This window comes from Brienomyrus brachyistius, chromosome 11 (assembly GCF_023856365.1).
Source record: "Brienomyrus brachyistius isolate T26 chromosome 11, BBRACH_0.4, whole genome shotgun sequence".
NCBI classification, from domain to species: domain Eukaryota; kingdom Metazoa; phylum Chordata; class Actinopteri; order Osteoglossiformes; family Mormyridae; genus Brienomyrus; species Brienomyrus brachyistius.
In genome coordinates, this window is record NC_064543.1 from 16,419,480 (window position 1) to 16,437,603 (window position 18,124).

Genomic DNA, 18,124 nt, shown 5'->3' on the forward strand with positions numbered 1-18,124 from the left:
GAAAGATAGACGCAGCCGGTAAAACTGCACCACTGCCATGTGGGCGTGGGTTCTACTCCCATCACAGCTGCAGGCTCTCCGCTTCCCAGCAGCAGCCGAATTTTAGCACATTTTCATCCAAAACCCCACAGACAGAAAGAGAAACACTCACGAAGGGGAACCAGGGCCCTATATCAAGTAGTTTATAGGTTTAAGTCCCAAAAGAGTCTGAGTCCAAACTCCTGATTAAAGAACATAACCTATATTACCACTTAATGACATACAACTGTATAAACAGGCAAGAATGAGCTATTGCACATAAGGGCATTTAATTTCATTATTAAAACAAAAGCTATGATACCCTGGAGATGGATGGCTGATTGCAGAGAGCCATTTTAACACCAACTTACAAGACGTACATTGTATGTATGCTCAACTCATCGACATGTTTTTGTGGGGCTTACTCAGCAATCCACCATGCAGAATAAACACGGGGACTCCAAAGACTTCAGACGTGCATGAGGGAAGGGGGGAGGGGGGGGGGGGGGGGTCGCAGTGGGGGGGGGGAAGGAGTAGGAAGTACTTCATACCTCAGATCGGAGAACGCTGACAGTCATTAATGCCGCTCTTGGTGTGGCTTACATAAAGCACAAAGCCCCTTCTTGTAGACCGTGGTCCTCACAAAGCAGCTCTTGCTCTGAATAACAGAGATGGTTGGCAGGAGCTCATTAAACAAAGTAAACATTGCTCTCTGGTTACCTCAACCCAACACCACATCCATAGCAAAGAACTTTTTCTGCTTTTCATTCCTCTGGTCTTTGTTCTGCATTTTTATTTATTTCCCATATTGCATGACAATGCATAAACATCAATAACCAGCTCTTTGACATTAATAACTAGCAATCTCGAAATAGCGATTTCTTTCCTTGGGTTACAACGCAAGCTCATTTTAATGTATGGCATTAACCGCAAATGCAGCTGAAGTATCTACTGGGAGTGCTTTGGTGGGCTGTCACAGGCTATTAAACACCAATCAGGTTTTGGATTTGAAGCACACGACTACAGCGAATTAACGATAATAAATCCCAAAAACACAAACGGTCTCGATTCATTGCAGTTTCAGCAACTTTGCTTAACATTTGTTTCTTTATACACACACGGCCTCATTTGAAATTACACCAGCCGTGATCTGCAAGCCATTCTTCTCAAAGAGAAAAAATAAAGAGCTTGACTACAATTAGGAACTTTGGATCACGAAACAGTAACAGGCTCTGTTCTACCCATTCAGGGGGTGACAGACAAGCTTCAGCCCAAGAAGGGTCCTCATAAAAGCTACAAACACTACCAGGAACAGAGCTACAATGACCCAGCACCCAACTCGCCTAGAGAAAGGGGTTGAGATGCTCGAGGTGGTTTCTCCAGTAGACCTTGTGATCTGAATGATTTACTATGATGCATACATGAGGAACGATGAGGGATTTGATTGGGATGAATGGCTTCCTGGATATAAACCTTCAGTTTGTATTGTGAACTGTTTGAACTTCTGCATAAGCATTAATTTGTCCATAAAAACATGTTTCAAAACAAGGATGTTCATAAGTGCACTTGGCACCAGAGGACCCGAGACTGGCACAACTAAAAAGTTGTGTCATCTAATTTTATGCAGTGGATTTTAGATACCTCTGCCCTTAACATTGGTGTATCAGCAAATCACCACTTAGTCACTGGACAAGGTTTGCAGTTTACTGGTCAATGTCCATTCATTATATCTAACATCTGGCTTGGGAATGCCTGGAGAGCCCCCCACCATGACTCAGTCTTCAACCTTCAAAAGAAGTATCTGGCCTGGTCTGTACAGTGCTACTACACCCCTAACCAGGAGAAGCAGCCTGAAGATAGATGGAAGGGCAGCTTACTTAAAAGCCTAGTAAAGAACGTTTGTTACTTGATATTAAGGTCACCAAAGTGTCATTATCACAATGCAATTTTCCACATATCACAGTAAACAATTAGAGCAACACTTGCAAGGATATTGCAGGTTTAGGACTTTCTGATTACCTCTGTGAGTCTTTGAATCCCCTCTCTTCTCAGAGCTGTGGAAAAAATCTAAACATTGAGGTAATTTGGGAGCTGGTGCTCTTCCTCACCAGGTCATTCTGCAGTGGCGTCTGTGCTGCTCACAGCCGGTTCAACCAGTATCACCAGGGGTTCATTCCCGCCCTTCTCACGCTCGGAGCAGGAGTAGGAAGCCAAATGCAGCTCAGTAGACCTCAGCTGTTCTACATTCCCCAGAGAGTGCTAAGTAGTCACACACCTACAATTAGTTGATCTAATTAAGGGTTTGAGACGAAAAAAACCAAGAGTCTCCAGGATCCAGGTGAACATCTACCATGCATAGAGTGAGTTTGTCCTTCTCATAATTTTATTAGATAAATATTGGAAGAAATTGACAAAAGACAGGAGCTCAATATATTTCTTTTTCGTTCTTTATTTTTAAATTGTGCAAAAAAGTATGAAAAATTCCACTGCCTTTATAAAATCCTCACACTTCACAAACATTTCTGTAAATTACTCTGACAACACACACCTTACTCTGTAGAAAGGTGAATCTGAACTATTTACGCAACATTAGTCTCACTACAAACATGAATGAATATGGTTTCCCTCAGGGTTTCGAATGTAGCCACACGGGATGCGGCGACAGAACTGAGGTAGCCAATAACAGAGCAGCTAGATGATACTAACGAGGAAACTAGTCATAAAGCACCACCTATGAGCTTGGTGCCAGGCCAAGGAGGGAGAGAAACACCATTCGGCAACAATAGCAGGTGCTTCAGCTACAAAACAAAATCAAAATTGTTCCTCTTCTCCCTTGAAGTCTAACCTGCCAAGATGTCGAAGCAATGAAGCATTAAGACATTTAAAAATGGTTTTACGAGTCTGACAAGGCACTCCTTCCTAAGCGAAGTTTTCCCACATATCACGTACCTCTTGGTAAAGTATCTTTTTATTACATGGCTGTGCTTAAGCGGTTTAAACACCCACATTGGGCATGTACATTACACCAGTGTTTCTCAATCTGGTCCTTTGGGACCCACAAGACAATCCATGTTTTTGCTCCCCCCCAGTTCCCAAGGGAGCAAAAATATGGACTGTCTAGCAGGTAGCTGGGAGGGAACAAAAACAAGAACTGTCTGTGGGGTTCTAAAGACCGGGTTGGGAAGCAATGCGCCACACAAGGGCAAGAAGTGTTACTCACATTGTTCATAAAAGGCCTTTTCAGCTAATATTATATATATATACTGTATATAGTACAAATTTTCATTTATCCATCCACCCCCCCCCTAAAAGAAGGGTATTGAGTTTACCAAACATTCAGCTGTCTCCATGTAAACTATGACATGAGTTGTGTAAGAACACAGTCCCTCAGCTATGGGCTGATGGTGTGTGTGAGGACGGGTAAATTGCTAAATTAAACAAAACAAAACACTGGCCAGCAACGAAAGAGAAAGAAGGCAAAGGTTTCATGATAATAATAATAATAAAAATCATATCCATCTGCATAGTAAATAGCAAGTTATGTAAATTTAGTTCTCAGAAGGATTCTGTGCTGGTTTCTCCAAGGACCACACTAATGTGCACGCGCTGGGTCAGGTTGGCCTGGGGGAGATGCGGCTGTTTAGTACCTTATACTAAAAAGGTGCGACCCCATACAGCCACTGCGGAGGGGGGGCCAGGACAACAAGCATCTCCAGTCCCCCCCTCTGCCAGAGAGCGGACCGAAATGGGCAACGGCAACGACAGAAAGCACATCACAATACACATCGATCCTTAGAAGGAAACAAACAGCTAATCAAATATACCAATACATGAAAAATACACATATTGGTACATAAACAATACAAATCAAAAAACTGTACAAAATGATTAAATGAGTGATCCATATACATGCCTGTGTACTACGATCAATCATTCTTTTCCATTGCAAATGCATTATAAAAAAAAAACAAGAACAATAAAATAAAAATAATTATAATTAAGATAACTAGATCTCTATTAAACCTATGTGTAAAGACGGACCAAAACCAGCACTGCTGTTGAAATCGTCATTGATACTCTACACCATTCTGAGTTTGTGTGTTGACACTAAAAAAAAACAACAAAAGTTTAGACACACAAGAAATAAGTAGCAAATCCATGTTTTGACTGTCGACTGAGAAATGAAATGAAGTTCTGGAGGTCCACCAAGGAGCTCAGCATCTTCCAAGCTTGATGCACCCTCCGGAGGTCTCCATAGTGTCCCCCTCTTGGTCTTCCCCATCCCCTGTCAGCTTGGACCACCAGGAGGTCTAGCGGGAACGACGGTCTACTCCCTCACAGCGAAGACGCGGAAAGAATTCCCCTCCATATTCCTCTTACTGGAAAGACAGGATGGGAAAATACCTCATTAGAGCTTCTCTCCTTTCGTAAATCTGACAGTGGAGTTAGTCACATATAGGTTCCTGGCAGGGCACTGTCCTGGCAGTGTAATAGAAATCTCTCCACGTCATACTTACTCCACAATGTTTGTTTAACTGCTGGGACATGTCAGGAAGCCAGAATAATCAAATATGAAACAATTAGGAATGGATAAGAAGCCCTTTCCCAGGTTCAAGAACATTACTTTAAGGCCATTTCAGGGGAAAGACAAACACTAAGCTATTAATCTAGAACAGATCAGAAAGCCAACCTCTGTTAGCACCTCCCTCTTTATTGCAGTAGAAATAATCAAAGAGATGGATAAGCAATCAACCCTAACCCATAACCCAGTTGGTATACAAGTGCTACGCGGAACATGGCAAGTTAGAGTTAAGTCTTCAGATTTTATGGCCGAACATGACGTGTCTGACCATTGTGCCTGCTTTACTTGGCTTGCTTGTTTGTTATTAATTCATTATTAAAGTAACCCCAGAAGACATTCAGGCAGGGCTGCCCTGTTCACATTATCTTTGACATAATGGGACTTGCTGAGTCAGACTTCGAAAGTTTCCATCCACACGGGAACAGAAGGACTGCAATTATTTAGCAGTTAATAGGGGTTTGCCCGCATGGGTGGTCGGCTGGACGTTTATGGACACTCGTGGGTTTGTCCATTACTGACTTGCTGTTGTAAAGAACTATATAATTATTTATGGTACAAATCATACGCTGACCGAGGTGAGGACGAGGAGCCTGCAAAGCAGATTTTAATTGAGTTTGTAGGATCTGCTTTATATTTTTCCAGTACTAGGCCGATCGTATTGTATTTCTTTATCAAGGAAAGCCAGAAGAGCGGGGAAGCAAAGAGAGGGTGTGTGGTCTAAACCGCACTATCCAGATCCCAGCAGCAAGAGCTAATTGCTTCGTAAAAGCATGCAGGAGTGAACAGGGAGTAGGAAGTACCTCTCTGACTGGATTCCGTTCTTCAGTGTTCCCATGTAGGTCTTCTTATTTGCCAGGGCCAGGATGTCCACATAGCCCCCGCTGGCTTTGATCGCTCCAGCATGAATAGCTGCCCGGCAGATACTGGAGCTCTGGAGGGGGGGGGAAAAAAAAATTTAGGTTATCTTCCTTACATTAGCTTCCTCATAACAAAGATGACCTTGCAAAATTCCCACTGTATAAACACATCATTTGCTTCTGAGCTTGCAGATTAAAGACTCGTAAACAAGCTGACACACAGACCCCGACAGACCATTCAGTTACTCTGTGTATCAGGAATACAGTGGTCAGTGCCTGACTATAGCTAATGAGTTTCCATGGACAGTAAGGAAGATTTTATATATAAGACATTTACATATAAGAATCAGAAAAAGTATTTCCAAAACCAATGAGTAATAAACAGCTATGAAATACCAGAAGAATCTAATCGGGATATAAGGGCCTGCCTTTGAATTTTAACTCCACCGGAGTTTCTGTGAGATACGATCATTCGGAAATGGACATGGATAAGGCCCTTCAAAGTGCTGGTTGAGCTTCTCCTGCTCCATCCATTCTACAGCTAATAATCCTGGTACATGTTCCTGTTTCTTGTTACCATTACCACTGCTACCTACTCATGTGTTTAGTAGAAACATTTGTTGAACATAATTCACATTATTAAGGTTTTTTACTGGCCTAACCCTGAACCAGCTGGACGATAGTTCAGCTTTTGTTTGGAGTAAAACATCTGGTTCGGCAGTCCACAAGCCCTTCTGTTAGAAGCTCTTTGCTGGAGACAGAGAGCGCAGGATCCCTGCCGGCGGATCCCCAGGCTGTAGGGACCCCATGCGCATGTGGGGGGGGGGGCAAGCCATTGACCAAAGGGACCCCCACCACAAAACAGCAGTACCTTTTAAGGGCCCCACCATGTCTTGTCGGTTGCTTACTATAAATCTTTGTGTGTGTGTGTGTGTGTGTGTGTGTGTGTGTGTGTGTGTGGTAGGGGCGGGGGGTTACTCACATCTAAATATATGTTGTTCCCAAACACCGGTGCCCAGTAAGATGGCTGGTCCTTGCAGCCGTCAGGGCAGAGGACCCTGAGAATAGATGCAGGGATGATGGAGGAATACCAAACAAAAGTCCCAGAATTCTCTTATCGAGATGACACAAAACCCAGCCAAGCACATTCATACAGCCCCATTTCCCAGCATAACATCAGTTCACTCTATATAGGTACGCAAGCAAATCCCCTCCTTGAATCTGAAGGCCAGGTATCAAGATATCTTATAAATCGTATAAATCGAGGTTTGAAGCACTGGCCTCACATCTACAGATGTTTTTTTTTGTGATTACAAAGCACATTCCTCCTGTTCAAACTGACGGTGGTTTTCTGCAGGGTTCCGTGCGTTTGCATGCATAGATACGCCGGTTTGTGAGTCCATTTACCTTGGGCAGTTAGTGGTCGTCTTTCCGAAGGGGCAGATCTCAGCCACCGTGGCATAACAGTCAATCGACTGTCCTGCAGATAAAAACCAAAGACATTTGAGGGTTGTTCGGTTTATCCACCCAGTTTGATATCCCTTACACCTTACCATTTCATGCAATCACCATTAATACATCTAAAGGGAGTATATTACAACAAGGGTGCCAAAAGTACAACAAAATGACTCCTTCTGCAGGCTTATGGTTGCAGAAGAGCTTCCGGACCACACATACAACTTGCATTTCATGGCTTGGCCTCATTTCCAAAGGAAACATGCATTCACTGTCTATCAGACTTGAAGGGTCTTACTTACTTTCCACTCTTGCAACCACAAATGCATTGCCTGGTTTGTATTTGCTGCAAAGAAACACAGAAGACATGCGATGCGTCATGAAGAACGTGGTCCACTCGCATCATATTGTTTCATTGCTCTTATCCTACTCGTTGCCTGCAATGCCATTCTGCGTAAGATACTGCCCTGCAATAGGCGAGTACCTGAGGCTCTCTATCTCATTCTTGGTGGCCTTGACGAAGAACGGCAGGTTGTCCTTCCTGGTGATGTCCACCAGGCCCCCGTTGTTGTCGATGGCGCCAGAATGGATGGCGGCGCGGCAGATACTCGATTGCTGGAGAGCAGGAACAAAAACAAACAAGAAAGGATTAACGAGACGAGCGGCACTGCCACTTCTCTCGTTCCCATGGCAGATGGGCTGCCGTGACTCACCACGTCGTAGAAGAGCGTCCCCCACACTTTGGCTTTGCTGCGTAGGCAGTTGGCTGGACACTGATACCTGCCGAGATAAACCCAGATGACTGATGGTATTAATGGAGATTAATGGCGTCATGGCCAGATCCATTGCGTTGGGGAGGGTTTGTTTGAAAAAGCACCTGTTACAAGTTGCTCCTCTGCATTTATCACGCATCTTGGTCTCACACTTGATTTTCTGTGCTGTAAACGAAAGCAAAAGAATCTATAAGTAAATCAGAACCGGCACTATTTACCACAGAGGAAGGATACCTTCGTATGAGGTACAGTAAACGGTAAAGTGCCTCACCCACAAGCCCCTGCTATGTCAGTCTTCCTCACCCTTGTGCTCCCTACACTTACCCAAGTAGGTGGTGCTGGCAGATTTGGATGACGGAGTCTTCTTTGGCGCGGACGGCTTGGGCGGAGGTCTGGGCGCTGGCTTCGTGGTTGTGGTGCGGTCTTGGACCGGCACCTGAGGCCTCTCCACTTCGTTCATGTCCTCCGTCTCGGGCTGCTGCGGCACTTGGGCATCCTCTGTGAGGAAGAAGTTTGCGGGAGAATCAGAGGCGTCACCTGATTCACAGTCACAGCCAATCCCTTATTGTTATTTATCGTCGCATGTAGTTTGAGTCTGAAGGGAGGTACATAAGCAAGTACTCAATGAAAATAAAGCTTGTGAATCCTCGATGAAGTGCGTCAGAGAGCTCACCTTTGTAGCAGAGGTTATCCCGGCAGACACCTCCATAACTGGGGGGGCACTGGGAACAGGGGCGCCCGTGTTGATAGGGAGCCTCTCCGATCCAATTGCCCCTGAAGAATACAACACGATAGGACTTGACTCACTTCCCAAGCACTGTACCCGATCCAAGAAGCCCCGAGAAATCGTCCCAAAAGACAAACCAGGTATTGTTAGTGATCTGAGCAGCGCAAAAAACCGCTGAAGCCGGCGAAAGGACCTGCCAACATCCTGCTAGTAATTACTTTATTACGACCATCAGAAGGAGAGTGACCTGGTCATTCTGTGCTGTTTTTTCCTCCATCCTCATTCTTTTTTTAAACCTTCCCTTTCTTTTTTCCCCTCTGGAAAGTGTGACCTCAGCGTGTCATGACAAAGTCAGCGCGGCAAACAGACACTTCCCATTAAAATGATGGCCGGCCTGCGACGAAGAAACTCTTCGATTTCCGAGTGTGTAAAAAGCACACGTGCGACGCAGGAGTCAGGGGCCCAATTGAGTTTCGAGTTCGTTTGAGAGTCAATAACCCTTTATGGCCATCAGGGGGCCCCTAAACTTTGGGGCCTCATGCAATTGTCTGGCTTGACCACCATTTTCAGGAGCTTTGCAGCCTGGCCTTGAATGGCCAAACGTGGGGGGGGAGACATGTGACTTACTTGGGTGAGTAGTTGCAGACCAGGTAGACAGCATTTTCCCAGATCTCGCCCCAGACGTTCATGGCGGGGCAGATGTGGACAGCACAGCCAACCCGGCTGGTGGTAGCCCAAACCAGCTGCAAGAGAAGACTGGGCAAGTCATTGTCTGTAGATGTCAAATGCTCCACATTCACGGTCTCGTACACAGCGATGCGTTCCGTCTTTGGATGATCTAATGGTATAATCTAGGTACACTGCAATCTGCCAGTGGAATATAATAAAGGACAGGCTATAATTCTCTTTTTTTATATTGTTCACAGGCTTGGGGGACCTTCGACCTCCAGGGTTTTTTTGGTTCCTCTCTTCCATTGTCATCTGACTTATGTCTTTCATTCTCTGTTTTCCCTGCCTCTGTATCATTCTGTATGAATGAAGTAGTAATGCAGAACAGCACTCATGTAAAACACCTTGGAGCGACTGTATTGTGAAAGGCGCTATATAAAAATAAACTGAACTGAATCCTGCCCTTCCCTCCCACCTTCCCATAATTCTTCACAGCTACTGACTCCTCCACACATGCTGATGAGAGTCCAGCACAGACGGGGTTAATGTCCAGCACAGACGGGGTTAACCTTACACCTTTGTCTCCCATCATGCGGCTGCTTAGCAGACATATATTCAAAGCAGCTCACGCAGCTGGTGACGCTGGCCTCATACCCAGTAAAACAGCTGGGCGTCTAACAGCAAAATATCCAGTTTAAGTGCCTTGCTTGAGCACAACTGTAGATCCAGAGTCCCCAGCAAACCATCTGCCAGAAGATTCGACCCGACTGGCAAGTCCACTGCCTACACGTTGCTCAGGCCCACAGCTAGGCAGGGAGCTATGTGAGCAGCAGATATCTGAGGAGACTTAGCCAGAAGCTGGGCCAGCAGCAGATCAATGGCAGAGAGCTGCTGACTTGGGCGATTCTAACTCCCTCACCTTCCTCGGTATGTTTACATCTCTTTCCAGTCAGGGATGTGTGTGTGTGTGGGGGGGGGAAGGGGTTGAGGGAATAATGTAACCCTTACAGGGGAAACCTCCCTTAGCTGCTACACCAGGCAGCCTGGTCCTGAGTCAGCTGGGCCTGTGGTGATCAAACAGCAGCCATCCATGACCAGGGAAGGTTACAATCCACTAGTCCAGAAGGTGATGCAAACGGTCGACCCGGCCAGCCCAGCTGGATCTCCGCCCGGCTCCATTTTAATGAAAGGAAGTAACGGCTGCATCCAGGATGACCACAAAAATGGGCTGCAGTCCTGGGGTTGGTCCCTAGAAGCCGATGACCTGATTTTTTTTGGGGGGGGGGAGGGGGGCATGGTACATTCCGTGTTCTCAGTGACCCAGTGTAAAAGACGAGGTCCACTGGGCATTTTAAATATTCGAACGCTGGCCCCCCCAGGACATCCCGTTAGCCAGTCCCCCCTAGTTTCATACAGGAAGCCTTTTACTGGTAGCCGTTTGGGTAACTTGCCCTTGTCTCTGCTACAATCTGCAGATTTTCAGGCCATCACTGTTAGTTAAGGGTCCGGCTTGGGTTTGGTAGGGGGAAAAAAAAAATATATATAAAAAAAATCGGCAGGTCAATACCGGGACCGTGGCACCACTCATTGCATGTCCCTCATGTTGATTTTGGACCAAGGCTGCAATACCTGCGCCCGCAGGCATGCAAATTCCACGTGCTTCGCATTAAATGTTGACAAATGGGAAACACGTGAGCTGTGTGGGGTTTGCGGGGGTTACGCCGCCCGGGGGGCCCCAGTAGCCAACGCCTCACAGACCGACCCTGACGGAGAGCTCTCTTATTTCAGGAATCTGCCAGATGCCAGAGCTTAAGGTCTCCCAGCAAGCACTGCACTCTCTCAGTCATGTTCCCATTAGTTAACCAGATGAATGTAAGAGACACCTTTATCTGAAATGATTTATGGTTGAGACAGCAGGACCAGCCTGTCACTAGAGCAAGGGGTAAGGGCCTTTCTCAATGGTCCAACTGTGACGTCACTCTGCCACCCCTAGGTTTCGAACCAGCAACCTATTGTTCCCAGGTACAGCATCCCAATCTGCAGAGTCACACATACAGCACGTTTGAGCCTGCAGCCTCACCTGGGTGTAGTGCGTGCACATTGGCCCGGAGCAGCGCTCGGGACACCAGGGGTTACACTCGTGGGGGTACGGGTAGGTGTAGTCCTTCACCTCGTCGTACCAGGCCTGCACGTGGTAGGCCGGGGAGCGGTACCTGCCAAAGGGGACACAGGTTACGCCCCTGGGGACCGTGCAGGTGCCACAGGTGGAAGGTGATATCCGAAAGCCTGATACCTCTCTGGCTTCCGTCCAAGGCAGCCCGTGCTAATAAAATGGGGTTTAGCAGGAAGTTTTATTTGAATTGTGTATTTGGGGGGGGGGGGGGGGGCGGTCAATGTTGTTGACTGAGGTCTGGGAGGAGGTGTTACTGAATTTTGTAAGACGGTCATTTTAAGGGAGATCCCCCTCTATTTGAACACTGCCCTCCCCCAAATAAGGACACCCAGCCATTGACAGAATATAGGGGGGGGAGCAAACATGCCACGGGGTCCTGAGACCCTTTACTTTATCCCACACGCTGTCACCTTGGTGGCGCCAAGAGGAAATGTGTGGAGTGCCCTCCCCTTTGGTGCCAGAAGAGAGGGGGATTGTGGAAGTGAGCAGGGAGTCCCAGAAAATCACCTGCTGGGAAAGTGCTCACAAAGGACCACTGTGCTGCTTGCTGCGGGATCACCATCTGGGGCGGGGCCTCGCTTTCATCTGCCCTGCCATCTGTGTGTTTATTGGACAATGTCCTTTGTGTGCTGTGTGCCGTCTAAACAGGCGGAATGCCATTGGTCAGTCATGCTGAGTCTCAGCACCCTGCCTGCTTGTGCATGTGCCGGTAACCACGGTGATCCTTCGGCTTACCGGCCCCAGTGGACCGCCAGGTTCTGGCCTATGGACATCAGCAGGTCCTGGGGGCCGTGGTCCCAGATGCACTCCTCCGCCCAGTATGTGGCTGAACGCTCCAGCTCCTCATCCCACACCTGAGAGGAAAGCAGACCCCTGTGAAACTGACCCCTGCCCACCGTGAAACACACACCCCAGCCACAAAACACCTTCCACAAGGCAGCAGTAGTGAGCAGGAGTGCGTATGAATTAGCCCCAAACACTGTGCTATTTCAAACCGTTCATGGTGCCCCCTATACCCTGTTCCATCACACACTTTCAAGGACTCTGACCCCCCCACTCATGAAACCAGTCTAAAGGAAAATCAAAACAAGCCAGACACTGACCACAGTGACGCATACAGACTCGGCCATTACTGGCAAACTATTAACCTTGGGGGGTTAAATAAGACAGGACATTTTAATACCTTTTACCTGCGGAAGGGAAAATCGACAGCAAACTCGGTCTTTTAGGGCCCTGTCACATCCACCCAAAGGCACCCCCCCACCCCCGACATGAGGGTGCCACGTCCGGCATGGCGCCGAAGGCCTCTCAGTAAATTTCCAGGCCCTTGGTGGTCCCCCCATGCCCCCCCCCCTCCCTGGACACCACCTCCACCTCTACCTCAGCAACTGGCTGAACGTGTCCTGGTCTGCCCTCCTGAAACCCCGTCTTGTTCACTAGGACCTGGCAGCATGCCAACCTGTGGCTTCCCCATTTCCCCCCACCCTCAACCCCAACATAGACAGACCACTCTGCCCCCCCCCACACCACACCCCTACCCAGCACATTGCCCAGCCCAACCCCCTCCAACACCCCCCCCCTGTCACTGGTTCCTCTACTGTCTGTCAGCAGCCTTTAGTAGGTAACTCATTTAATTCACCCCCCCTCCCCCCCCAGGTAAGATACCACTCAACACGGCTGGCAGTGGGTTGGACACAAGCTTATATTTTCCAAATTTTGCCAAAGGATGAAGGTCACAAACCCAGCAGGTCCGTTTCATTAAGGTCAGAACAGAATCCAACATGTTAAGTAAAGCCTGTATTAATCAAGCAATGGCACTGTGCTGGCAGTACTGCAGGCTTCCTCAATGCTTACATCAGTATTTGCGGATCAGGACTGACTAATCTTTAGAGGTTAGATGAAGCCTAAAGTCTCCTCTCCCACCATATTGCAGAAGTAGGTGACAGGCCAACATCTTGGGCTTTAACCTTTGACCCCAGCCCCCTCACCATGTACTCCATGTTGGAGGCAGTGGGGTACACCTCCCCACGGAGCTTGTTGTGCAGCTTGAGGATCTCCTCGCGGTCAGACCAGGGGATGGCCCGGCGGGACCGGCTGGGCGCCGTGTGGTTCAGCTCCATCTCCTCCTGGTACCGGCTCATCAGCCGCTGGAGCTCAGGAGAGTCGGGCAGGTAGAGGGCAGCTCCGTCAGAGGTCACAAGGGCCAGCAGGACAAGGGCAGCGAAGCAGGTAACAGCGATATTCATCTCGTCTTTGGTCACCGGATGCCCGCTTCTCTGTTTGCCTGGAAACTGCTCCGATCTCTGCCTCTTGGCTTTCTGAGCACAGTCAGGAGGGAAACAAGCCCTGTAAGCAGGTATTAGGTCTGTCATGACCTGCCTGGTCAGTGTTAACAGCAGCACATGCAGTCCCACCAACGACCTGCAGCTGTCTGCCTGCCGCTCCCTCTCCTCAGGAGAGACCCTGGTGAACCTCACACTAACAGAAACTTTGGCGGCAAGACATCAGCATATCACGGTAAAACCTGGTAAAACACTGCACACAATGCTACTCCACCATGAGGGAGAACCACCGGGGGGGGGGGGGGGGTGTCGTATCCAGAGGTTAAATGGCACATAAAGGTGCAAACCATTCTCTGAAAAAGAGATTAATCTACCTGACGAATTTTACACCATGACCATTTTCAACAGAACAAAAACTCTGGAAATGGCAAAGTTAGGGGCATTAGCTATCAATCAACAAAATCAGTCAATGTTGTATTTTTAGTATTTCATACACCTGAAAACAAGTTTTTATGAAGTCTAGAGCTCATATTATTAGAGGGGTATTTTTAGGACAGAATAAACTTTGAGTTCCTCCGAATGGGCTCATCCCAATTAGGATGAAAATGATCGCTGTAAAGAGAGAGAGAGAGAGAACAGGGAGAAGTGACACATGCCCATAAGCCAAACACATGAGAAAGCCAAAAAATAAAAGTATTGCTCAAGTCTCAAAAACAAGTTTGAATGGGTGCATTTTTTAGGGATTAGGATTTTGGCTTAAGCATTAGTACAAATTCACTTTGCGAACAGATAAACAGAACGCCTCAAAAACACAAAGTGTTATTCCAAGTTGCCCAGGATACGCCTGGAAGATGACACTCCCAGTTTCGTTCTCTGACACCTGTTGGGGGAACTGGCCACCAAATTGCCACCCCCAACTCGCCCTTAGGCACTGCACAGCAAAACACCCCCCCCCCACACACAGAGGTCCAAGCCATCCCACCCTTCACCCAAAAAAAAAATAATACACCATCAGAACACCCGGCTGTGTCAACATCCCACCCCCACACCAGCCCCGCTGCTCATACCCCCCCCCCAAACCAGTACATGGGATCTCTCTATTTCATCATTCTGCTCATGAAGTTCATACAACAGGGAGAGATAGAGTGCAAACGCTCCTTAGTCACCAACATGAAGCCCATGAACGTCACAGAGACAAACCTTCCCAATACGTCGAAAACCAGGAGGGCTGCCCCCTCGCCCTGTGAGTGCCCCAGACGCTTCTAGAGCCCTGCTTTGTTTCGGCACCCACGTTTTACTCTATAGAAGACCAGAAGACCCCCAACATCCTCACTATCTACAGCAGAACCAGAAATACCTTCTAATGTCATTGAACCCATTTAAGGAGGCAATTTGTGTCGTTTTCACAGGCCTGACTTCAAATGTCAGTTTTCTCCAAGACACGATCCCTACAACTTAACCTGATGCCCAGTGGAAGCATTCTGCAGTTTTTCTTGCAGTCAGTGTTTGGTGCTATGGAGAAACCCACGACAGATTTAAGCTATAAACAGCTACAGCGAAATCATTAAATATGAAAACATTTTTGTTTTGTAAGCTTGCAAACAAAATAAAATAAGTTGATCAATCGTGAAATTACGCTCTCTTATTTTTTCTAGACTCCTTGCTCCCAATTAACGATATAGTGCATTTATAACCAGGTCAGAGAAAACTGTTAGACATATTGCATTTAAATTTCTTTTTCACTACCTCTGTACAGAGTTGGAAATTAAGTGTCTGCAACTTCTTTTTGCTTGCAAACCAGAATTACAGGATGTTCGTTCGATACAATGAATTAAAACACTTGGGGAAGAAACAAATCTAAGTGATGCTTCAGTGTTTAAACCTAAATATCAAACCCGGTCTTACCACGATCAGATGAATGACCTGTGATGCGGCTTGACTTCCCCAGACCGCTTCTTTGCGTTGGTCGGTATTTCCCTCCTTTTAGATTTGAAGGATGCCGGCTAGAGGGACTGAGTAACTTCTTGACTCTTGCTTCCAAAGCTGCTGTTCGTAGCCTTTTATAGAGCCGGGGCTGGGGAAAGGGAGAATGTAAACCCATCCCCTTCACGCCGGCACTGCCTCCCGAGAGCTTGGGAAACGCCGCTGGCAAGTGCCCCGTGGGGGTTTTTACGACAAGATGCGCAAAAGCCGACGCAAAACCTCGCCCCACTTACGACTGCATGCATCACTGCTCATACATCTTAGGTATCTAGTTTTATGATTATTGTGAAAAACATACTTAACGATAATCACGATGATTTTTCCATTTTACTTTTATATACTTTCTGTTTTTCACTTATTAAAGATTTATTGTTATGTCGTTTTGCTCTTTTATTTTTACTATAACAAACAGCATGGTGTTATGAAGAGATTAAACCGTTTCTGAAGGACAAGATTTTAAGGGTGCGTAAAACCGCGTGACACTAAAACAATACTTAATGAAATATGCTTGCCAAGGTATTTAAAATTAAATACATTTTAAAAGCCATACATTATAAAATATAAAGTTATTTCTGAATTCTTTCGTAGAATTGAATTTAGATTGTTGTTTTTGTCAGAAAAAAAAATAATTATTAACTTTCGTTCACCCTTTCTGTCTTTTTTAAATCTGAACGGTTTTGATTTTTAAACTGCACTGCGCAGGGGTTTTCAAAATAATACACCGTGTTCCTTTTTCAAATGCAGCACAGCCTGACAGCCCTGAGAGAACCCAGAGTTTGGGAAACAGGCATAAATCAGAAGGAAGGCTGACAGGGAGCTTACAACTCGCAAAAAGCAGCGCCTCCATGTACTGGAGTAGTAATGCAATGAAGGGGGAAAAAATCATCTCAGTGACCAACAGAGCGAGTCAGTTGGGACAAGCCAGGTGGAACTGAACTTGACCCAGTTTCTGGTGATGCAGGGAAACCGGGTTGACGTCTGGATTCAAAGACTGAACAAAAAAACTAAAGTAGTCATAGTACACTGACGGGAACCAGTTTTGTTTAGAGATTATGGGGAGCTTTTGAAGAGGGGTTGAGGGTCTTCACCACAGCCACCGTCACTGGCATGTGGATACCAGACTAGCCCACCCTATAGGTAACATAGGTGATCGTCTGGGGGTGCGTAAAAGAGTGAGTGAAGACAAATCAGAAAAAATACCTCTGATTGCATTCTATCAAATTATCTGCCACTTATCCAGGGTCGGGTTGAGCCCAGACACCCTGCAAAGTACATTCATTTCTGCTGCTTGTATCCGTGATCTCATTCATTCAGTCACAACCCAATGCTTGTGATCATAGGAAAAGGTAGGAACAGTACATTGATAGCTTTGCCTTCCAGCTCATCTCTCTCTCTACCTTGATGGTACAGCGTCCAGATTACTGCCAATGCTGTACCGATCTGCATATTGATCTCCTTCTCCCTTCTTTTCTCACTTGTGAAAAAGACCCTGAGATACTTAAACTACTCTGCTTGAGGCAATAACTAATCCCCCACCAGAAGAGGACAATTCCCCCTTTTCCGGTGAAGAACCATGGCCTCAGATATGGAGGTGCTAATGTTCAACTTCTCTGCTTCACACTCAGCTGCAAACCACCCAAGTGCATGCGGCAACAGGACCACGTCATCCACATAAAGCAAAGCCAAGATCCTAAAAACCCTGAACCGGATCCCCTCCTCTCCTTGGCTACACCTAAAATTCTGTCCATAAAAGTTATGAATAGAATTGATGACAATGGGCAGCTCTGGCGGAATCCAACACCCATAGGGAATGGGTCTGACTTCCTGCTGGCAATGGGAACCAAACTCTTGCTTTGTTTATACAAAGACCTGACTGCCCGCAACACTGGACCCCATACTCCAGAAGCACCCCCAAAAGGACCCCTGAGGGACATGATCGTATGCCTTTTCCAAGTCCACAAAACACATGTAGACTGATTAGGCAATCAACTCCCATAAACCCTCCAGTATCCTTGTGAGGGTGAGGAGCTGGTCCAGCATGGAATCCGCAATGCTCCTCCTGGATCTGAGGTTGGACCAACAGGTGGACCCACCTCTCCAGTACCCCAGCATAGACCTTCCCAGAGAGGCTGAAGAGTGGGAAGATGGAACACATCTTCCAGTCTTCTTTTTTAAAGATTGGGACCACCACCCCCAGTCTGCCAATCCAAAGGCATTGTCCCCAACTTCCGTGCAATGTTGAAGAGGCGTGTCAGCCAAGACAGCCCAAGCAAATGAAGGGCTTTCAAGAACTCGGGGCGAATCTTAGCCACCCCCGGAGCCCTACCACCAAAGAGTTTTTTTGACTATTTCTGTGACCTCAGCCCTAGAGATGGGCAAGTCCCCTTTGGAGTATTCCTGCTCTACTTCCTCACAGGAAGGCGTATCAGTGGGATTCAGGAGACCCTTTAAATATTCCATCCCTGCTGTGAACAGCATGGGTAAAGCCCTGTTTCCTGATGGTTCCTGATGGGTAAAGCCCTGTTTCCTGATGGTTCCTGATGGGTAAAGCCCTGTTTCCTGATGGTTCCTGAAGGGTAAAGCCCTGTTTCCCCCCGAGTTGCCT

General features: G+C 46.9%; 1 protein-coding gene and 1 long non-coding RNA gene across 4 annotated transcripts in view; both read right to left on the bottom strand.

Annotated features, from left to right (window-relative positions):
- Nucleotides 1-2,207, bottom strand: part of LOC125752003 (uncharacterized) — a 65,558-nt gene extending 63,351 nt beyond the window's left edge. For both annotated transcript variants that reach the window (XR_007400828.1, XR_007400829.1), the window contains exons 1-2: nucleotides 2,038-2,207; nucleotides 570-676 (exon numbers count right to left, since the gene is read on the bottom strand). This is a non-coding gene — a long non-coding RNA (uncharacterized LOC125752003). The remainder of the gene's footprint in view (nucleotides 1-569; nucleotides 677-2,037) is intronic.
- Nucleotides 2,208-2,449: 242 nt separating this feature from the next.
- Nucleotides 2,450-16,258, bottom strand: crispld2 (cysteine-rich secretory protein LCCL domain containing 2). 2 transcript variants are annotated; one of them, XM_049031516.1, is made up of 15 exons: nucleotides 15,442-16,258; nucleotides 13,243-13,600; nucleotides 11,990-12,108; nucleotides 11,162-11,294; nucleotides 9,040-9,155; nucleotides 8,359-8,459; nucleotides 8,010-8,183; nucleotides 7,790-7,850; nucleotides 7,626-7,692; nucleotides 7,397-7,527; nucleotides 7,215-7,258; nucleotides 6,865-6,937; nucleotides 6,440-6,515; nucleotides 5,401-5,531; nucleotides 2,450-4,397 (listed from the first exon to the last, which is right to left on the bottom strand). In XM_049031516.1, the coding sequence occupies exons 2-15, from the start codon at nucleotides 13,498-13,500 to the stop codon at nucleotides 4,346-4,348; spliced, it is 1,536 nt and encodes a 511-aa protein (XP_048887473.1). In that variant the 5' UTR covers nucleotides 13,501-13,600; nucleotides 15,442-16,258; the 3' UTR covers nucleotides 2,450-4,345. The 2 variants fall into 2 exon arrangements, with proteins under 2 accessions (XP_048887473.1, XP_048887471.1); XM_049031514.1 differs by having other exon boundaries at nucleotides 13,243-13,572; nucleotides 15,442-16,246.
- Nucleotides 16,259-18,124: the final 1,866 nt, after the last annotated feature.